Consider the following 7,621-nt stretch of genomic DNA (forward strand, 5'->3'; position numbering starts at 1 on the left):
CCAGGCGCTCCCCACTCCGCAAGCCCCAGCCCACACGGCTCAACCGCCCAAACACCCTCCGGCGGATGACCTCCGACTTCGGCGACCTGACCCAAGCCGACCGGACCGATCGCGTCCCTCTCCACGCCTCCGCCCCGCTTCCCCCACTACAGCTGCGTAGTAATTGTAGCGTGTGCAAAGGTCACGTGACATTATTTACTTCTGTGGTTTGTTCGGCTGACAAGAGATGGCACTAGTGGTCTGTGGATCAGAGGCGGGGCTAGGTTCTACGACTTCTTGGGGCAACTTTAGGGCAGAAAACACGTTTTTTGGCTCCTCATCCCAAAATGCTTCGAACATACAAAAACAAGTTAGATATTCGAAAATCGGAGGACCAAACCGATCGTTTGACGTATCTTGCTCGACTGAGAATTGATCGGTCTTCAAACTACTGAGCAAAAACGAGGTGATTAGTAGCAAGTGCTGGTGACTGTACCTAGCTTCCACAGGGAAGCTCCCAAACTAATTCAATAAAATCGTTTGGGCAGAAGTTGCGTCAAGTCAAGTCGAAATCTCCATGTTCGCAAATATTATTCAGTAATGATCATTTATAAGTAAGAACGGTATGCCCCATCAAAACACCATTTTATACCACACCATCAGTGACGAGTTTAGTTTGCATTGTGATGGTTTTCACACACCGTCATGTTCTTTGTTCCATTGCGGCACCAGAATTTGCGGTGCTGCCATTCAAATGACGGCAGCTGTCACTATCCGGTGGAAATTCCGACACGCCTGTGGCAAAAGCGAAAATGAAAATGACGAATACCTGAGTTAGCTATTGGGTGATAAATGACACATCAATATTGCCCGAGTAGAGTGCATGAAATGCCATATTAACCATTTTTAACTTATTCATACAAACACATGCATATGTACAGCATATACCGACCCATACGTTCTGTTGTGTGTTACTCCCCATGGGACATACCTGAGGCAATATTCAATGGAATGGACAAACCCACTGATGTTACAGTTTTACACAGCCACAAAGTTGGACGGCCAGTGACGTCAGATGATGACATTGGTGACGTCACAAGGCAATGTGCAGTCGGTGGACACTCCATCACAGTTGATACATTACCGAGCGCTTCTCCGAGCTTCTCGGGCCCAGCTCATGTAGCATATTCGACGGCAGGGTAAACATTAGGTCACCATGCTCCGTGAAACAGTTTCTATGAAAAAGATTATATGTACCGATGAACAGTTCAATTACAGTACATAATCTTTTTGGATTTCCGGTGGAGATAAGATTGTCGGACGTGGACGTTTGCCGCATCTCCGATCAAACCGACCGGACCAGCCGCTAGGCACCAGAAACAGACGTCTCTGAGGGAGGGAGGACAGACTCTCACAGGGGCCGGTGGCGGGGCTGGTCGCGAGGACCAGACGGCCCCACATCCGGCCGGGACGGCGGACACTCGGGGACATCGGCCCACTCCTTCCGGCCCTGTGACCCGGCCGTCACGAGATCGGCACGGCGGCCCGCTGTCACCATCCGGCCTCCGTGTCACATGACACATCGGGGGCGACTGGCGTGAGAGGTCAGCCGCGCGCCGCCCCCGCCCGACGGAAGGCCGGTGGCGTGTCGGGTGGAGCGCGTGCCGAGCCCGCTGAGACCCCGGTGTCCGCGGACCGCGGTGTCAGACCGCTCTCCCGATGAAAGCCGCAGGCGTGGGCGAGCCCAGCCAACCGGCAGACGACCTCCGAGCTACGCCCACGCCGCGCCGAGCCGCGCCGCGTCGGGGCTTCATCGGAAATGGGCGCTGGTCATGAGCTGAACGCTGGAGACGCGACCAGACTCAACAGAGCAGCACTTGATGATGGCTTCAAACAGCGCAGGAAAGCGAGCGTCGAGTCCCAGTGTGGGCTGGTGAGAGGATTGGTGTTCAGCACGCCGCGGCCGTTCCAGGGAGACGCCTCGCCCACACTCCGTGCTCTGGAGGACAAGGACCTAGGCGGAAGTCGTCACTGCCGCCTCTGACCGCAGAGACAAGTGAGCGGCAGGGCGGTGGCGGCCAGCGGCGCCTGAAACCGCGCCGGTCGCCGACCGTCACACTCGCCAGCTGTCCGGGCCGCGGCGCAGGAAGCGGCGCCACGGACGCTGCCCGCCGCGCCGCCCTGAAGACAGCGCGGCGAATGTGCCGCGCGCCGGCCGAGGCGTGGCGCAGTTCCGGCCGTGCCGTGCCGTGGCGCGGCCGGCCACCGGCGCCGGACGCGGTCGCCCACGCGCCGCCACCGATTCAAATAAGCCTTCAGATCGAAGCACTAATTCGGTCGTGCCGAGCCGTGTGCCGGGGCGGCGGCGGCGGAGGCTATTTCGGTCGAGCCGTATCACTCGCTGCAGCGCCGACAATGGACATTGGACACTGGCAGCTTCCGGCCGACGGCCCATCAGGCGGCCGCTCCAAATTGGCGAAAATCCACCGGAAATGCGACACGGCGCGCGCGGCGGCCCACTTTCTGGGCACGAGCGGCCGATTTGCGAGCGGCACTCAGCGCCGGCGGCGGCGGGCGGTCGCCGAGTCACCGGTCCGCCGGCGCTGACGAGGCGCGGCTCCGCTCCGCCAATCACGCCACACATCAGACGTCAATGCACCGCTTCCTTCCAAATACGTGCCCGGCCGGCGCCATTCGTTCTGATGACGCCAACGAGCAGCATCCGGCGCCGCTGATGGAGGCGGCAGAGGCGGCCGAGCGCGATGCGTGTCGGGTGCGCCGTCTACTAGCGCGGTTCAGCGAGCACAGATGGTGCCTTCAGAGCGGACGGAGCGCAGGCAAACACCAGCGGAGACGGACGCTGCTCAGCTTGCACACAATAGCGGCACCAGTCGGCCGAACCGGTCCTCTGTGTGCGTCGGCTGCAGTGACTCCTCAAACGCACAGCGCGCTCGGCTCGGCTCAGCTCGGAGCAGTCCCGCTCGCTCGGGCCGACAGGCCATTGCACAACCGCTCAGTGACAGCGAACGGAGGGCGACGACCGCCAGAGAGCCGCAGACCGTCTCGGAGTCACCCCAGCCTCTCCTCAGCACAAGTCCTCTCGGGAACCAGCTCGGAGTGCAGCAGCCACCCATTCACCCATTCGAACTAAATTTCTTATTTCTGTTTTCAAACTTCTCTGAAAAGCATATTCTTTTGTCGCCTGCTTCCTCAGAATATTGGTGAAATAGTGTTGGATAAATAATACCAGGATTCGTATTCTTACAGCGAGTAGTTTCTGTGAACTTCTACAAGGTTTACGATATTGAGAAGTTTTAGTGTCGACTACCTACATGTCGCAATATCTGAACGTTACGATAAAACTGTTCTGTTGCGCCTTGTAATATTGAATTACCCAGTAGCTAAGCGCTTTTACGAGCTCCTTTAAGTAGGAGTTACGAGCAGCGGAAGGCAATTTTTACGCAACGCGCTAACAGTTGGCGGTAAACAGGCCGTAAATTCGGGCCGCTCCTTCGTCCGCTATCGCGCTGTCCGGAAGAGGACGACAAAATCGCCAGACAAACGGCGATCCGACACGGCTTCAAATGGCGCATCTACAAGGTATACGACAAGGCACACCATCGCCGAAACGATATGAAGATCCGAGATAAGTTAAAATGTGTCCAAGTCGAGCTAAGTCTCGTCTAAGTCTGTAGTGAACATCACACCTGCATGACGATGCTGGCGATGAACGGTCCGTTGTGAGCTGGCGCACAGAGAGGCCCCAGTCGCCGTCCGGTGCAGAAACCGGCCCGGTCGGGCCCGGCACTGCGCGAACCGCCGCCGACCACGTCAGCGCCACTCAAATCCCCACTAATTGAATGCCGGAATGGCGAAAAATCCATCAGCGCCTTGAAAGGCCAGAGTATGCAGATCTTCCTGACAGGAAGTCCAGCAAACCGGGCGCGATGCCTAACAGGCATAGCATGTCACAACCTGCTCAATCAGCAGCCTTGAGCGCCAGACGCCGGATATTCGTGAGTAAAAACAAGCGTCCGAACATAACTTTCTGATTTATGAATGCGAGCCACTTCATCACTAAGTTTGGCCTGAAATTCCCCGATAAAATCCGAGACGGCGAGACACTTCCAAGGAACCTGCTGGCCGCGCGCTCCGGCCAGTGCCGCTCGCTGCGGAGCGGCTCGCGGCCGGCCGGCCGGCGCCCCTTCCACCCTGATGTAAGACGTCCTGTAAAGGCGCCGCCAATGACGCCAACGAGATGGCTATAATTGCGGCCGACGCAGCCGAGCACGCCCCGGAAGCGATTAGCCGCACATCGATGGTCCGATCGCCGTTAGGAGCCCGGCCGGCCGGCAATAACCGAGCGGCCAGCGCCAGTTAATTACACAGGAAAATTACGACCTCTCCGGCGGCGCCGAGAGTCGCCGGTGGACGGCGGCAGAGGGGCGGACCGGTGACCGGTGCAGGACAGCGGTGACAGACGCCACGGCCGCCGTCACCGCCGGCACGCCCCGCGACGCAGACGCCATCCGACGCCCAGGACGGTCTCACGCAGCTGGAGCAACATACCTACGGATCCACACAGATGAACTCCTTTTACTTAACACTGAAATCGTAGCCGTGTTCGTTCAAGAGGGAGCACATTTATCACTTACAAGAATGCCCCAGCGAAGCCAAGAACAAGCAGCGCATCGTCGTAATTTCAATTGACCTACGACTCGGGTCTTTTCGGTTTATGAGAGTGGCCCGACGCGTCCCGTGATCGAAGCCAGATCGGATGGGGACGGACGGTCGGATGGCTGGTCGGACAGGCAGACGGACGGACGGGAGCACGGACCGGCAGGAGCATATTCCGAGAGGGTTTGCCGAGTCGGATCGAAGCTGAGCCGCTCGAAGCTATCATACGGTAGGGAGGTTCGCTGTTGCTCCTTTCGACACCCCACCGACGGATCATTTAGATCCGCATGTGATCCGTACCATTATTTCACAAAGAGCAATTCACCATTCGAAAAGCAGTGTCTTCTAGAACACCTTGCCATGGATCTGCTCAATGGACACCATCATCCAAACACCGCTTAGTTCGTCGGTACCGACTTTGGGTGACGTTACTGTCGACACTGCTGCCGTCTGCAATATCGGCGTTCGCCGTACCCTATCGTCGGTGCCGTCGCCGATCAGCCTTTCCCACCCCGTCCGTCGCACACAGCGCGGTCTATCCCATCGCAGGGATTATCGCCGCCATGCGCGCCGCTTTCCTCCGAAGCCTCGGGTAAGTTCACTTTTCCCAGTTCCGCTTTCCGCTCTGGCGGAGAGCGCAGGCGTGTGGTACCGAGCGGCCAGTCAACTCCCCGGTTCCGCGAAATGGTTTAGTCATGCGACCAGAACACAGCCAACACGATCGGCGATTATCGAAGGCCAAGTTTGTGTGAACTGCTGAATTGATTCTATTCGCATTTGTTTGTTCTCACGGCTTCGTGGTAGTAAGACGCATGGTTGACTCGACGACTGGACACTGAATTCGAAAGGTGGTCCACGCCAAATAGTCTACATATAGGATCTTCAGACCAAAATTCATAATAACGTTCGTCAGCGACTTATATGTCAGGAAGTAACTACAAATGAAAGGTTGCAATATAAATCACAGCTCTCTCGAAAAGGGTTATAAAAATTTAGGATTGCAAAACGATGGAACGATGAATGAACAATGAATGAGTGATGAACGATGAGAAAGTAGGAAGGTACGAGAAATTACACTAGTTGTTATCTTTCCCCATTCCGTGGGCATCTTTCACACCAATTTGGCAGCATTTTGGGCGGCGGCAGTCTTGTCTGCGCCGGCCCCTAGTGACGGCCACGGAGTCGCCCAGTGCTCCCTGGAGAAGCGCGTCACTTATCGTCGGCCAGCGCGGCGGCGGCGGCGGCGGCGGCTGGCGGCCGATACCGCCGCCCAGAAACATGGCCGCCGCTGCCGCCGGAGCCGGCCGGAAGCGGGGCGCCGGAGACGGCCAGCTGCGCGGCGCCCAGATGTGATGGGCGCCGGCCGCCCACGCCGGCGCCCCGCGCGCGTGACGCTGTGCCGCCGTGGCGGGCCCTCCGTCTCCGGGACCGAGGCCCGGCAGCGGCGAGCTGGCACGCCGCTCCCGCCGGCACCGCCAGATCGCACGTTTCCGCAATAAAGGTTAAAGTTAGCCAGCCAGCGTCGGCGCCGCCGGCAGCAGCGGATCGCGTCCGGCGGCGGCGGCGGCCCGGCCGATACCGCCGCCGCCGGTCGGCTCCGGCAGCTGTCGGACGTCACGTGACGCAGCTCGCGCCGAAAAAGGCGCGTCCACCTTCTGAAAACGTAATCGGCAGCCCAGCGCCGCCAAACCGGTCTGAGGCAAGCGCTACGCAGCAGGCGGCCACCACCGCCGCGCCGTCCGCCCGGCGGGGGCGGGGGCGGGGGCGGGGGCGGCGCGCTGGGTACTCAGTACTCACGGCCCGGGTTGCTGTCCATGGCGGGAGGCGGCGGCAGCTCCTCCTCTCGCTCGTCCAGCGGGTCATACGGCGCGCGCAGCGAGCACAGCAGCCGGAGCATCGGGGCCGCGCCGTCCGTCCGGCCGCCCGGCACTGCCGCTGCTCCTCCACGCAGACACGCACGCGCACTGACGTCCTGCCTCCTCGCGTCTCGCCGACCGTCACACCGAGTCACGCGGCGCGCCCACCGGCTACGAGACGGGCCGACAGCCGATATCCGCACCACCGACCACCATCGCGTCCTCCAGCTTTCCAACAGCTTATCAATGCGGGGCGGCCTGCTCCGCCGCTTTCGCCGGCGCGCTCCGGCCGAGCGGAGCGTCGTCTCACTACTGGCGCGCACCACCTGCCGCTTGAGGTCGGTCCGCTCCCTCCCTCGCCTCGGCTCGGCTGCGGACGGCTCTGTGCGGCGCGCGCGCGACGCTCCTCCTCTCCCCAACGATGGCCTCACCCGACTGGCGACGGCCGCGCGGCGCGACCTCGAGCGCGCGCCTCCCATTCATTCATTCATACATGCATTCATTCATTCGCCGGCGCGGCGGACGGTGCTGCCAACTGGCGGCCGGGCGGCGAACTCGCGGTCGCGCAATGGCGGAGTCAGGGGTGACAACAGCGACGGCCGAACGACTGGGGCCGGCCGGGGCGCGGGAGATGGCAATCACCGCAGCATCCGGCGGCACCGTAATCTGGCCATCGGCATCAGCACGGCCGGCCGGCGCGACCTGTGACCTTTGGCCGGCCGGCGCGGCTCGTCACGACCGGTTCGTGACCGCACGGGTCACGGGATCATCGTCGGAAGAGAGCGACAGCACGTCAGAGGGCGCACGCTCGCCGGCACCAGTCCGACCAGTTTGACCAGCGGGGCCGAGGGGAGACGAGACGACGCAGAGTAAAAAAAAAAAAATGGCAGGTGTTGATAATCAGCACGAAGCAAGGAGATAGGTGCCCATGACCGTGAGATGTCATTACCGGTCGGAAAATTATTATTACTTGTTGCGATGCGCAAAAACTCGTACGGCCACCACAATAAGTGAAGTCCTCACCAGAGAAAAATAACTTCTAAATAAAAAGCGAACCGTTTAATTTTCACACGTAAATACACGAAAAAAAACAGCATGAACACATCTAA

General features: G+C 59.7%; 1 protein-coding gene across 1 annotated transcript in view; it reads right to left on the reverse strand.

Annotated features, from left to right (window-relative positions):
- Nucleotides 1-6,956, reverse strand: part of LOC122370229 (SHC-transforming protein 1-like) — a 54,057-nt gene extending 47,101 nt beyond the window's left edge. The window contains exon 1 of the mRNA XM_043345649.1: nucleotides 6,454-6,956. Within this exon, the coding sequence (XP_043201584.1) occupies nucleotides 6,454-6,553 (100 nt within the window). The 5' untranslated portion in view covers nucleotides 6,554-6,956. The remainder of the gene's footprint in view (nucleotides 1-6,453) is intronic.
- Nucleotides 6,957-7,621: the final 665 nt, after the last annotated feature.

This window comes from Amphibalanus amphitrite, unplaced genomic scaffold (assembly GCF_019059575.1).
Source record: "Amphibalanus amphitrite isolate SeventyFive unplaced genomic scaffold, NRLGWU_Aamphi_draft 001111F_arrow, whole genome shotgun sequence".
Classification (NCBI taxonomy): domain Eukaryota; kingdom Metazoa; phylum Arthropoda; class Thecostraca; order Balanomorpha; family Balanidae; genus Amphibalanus; species Amphibalanus amphitrite.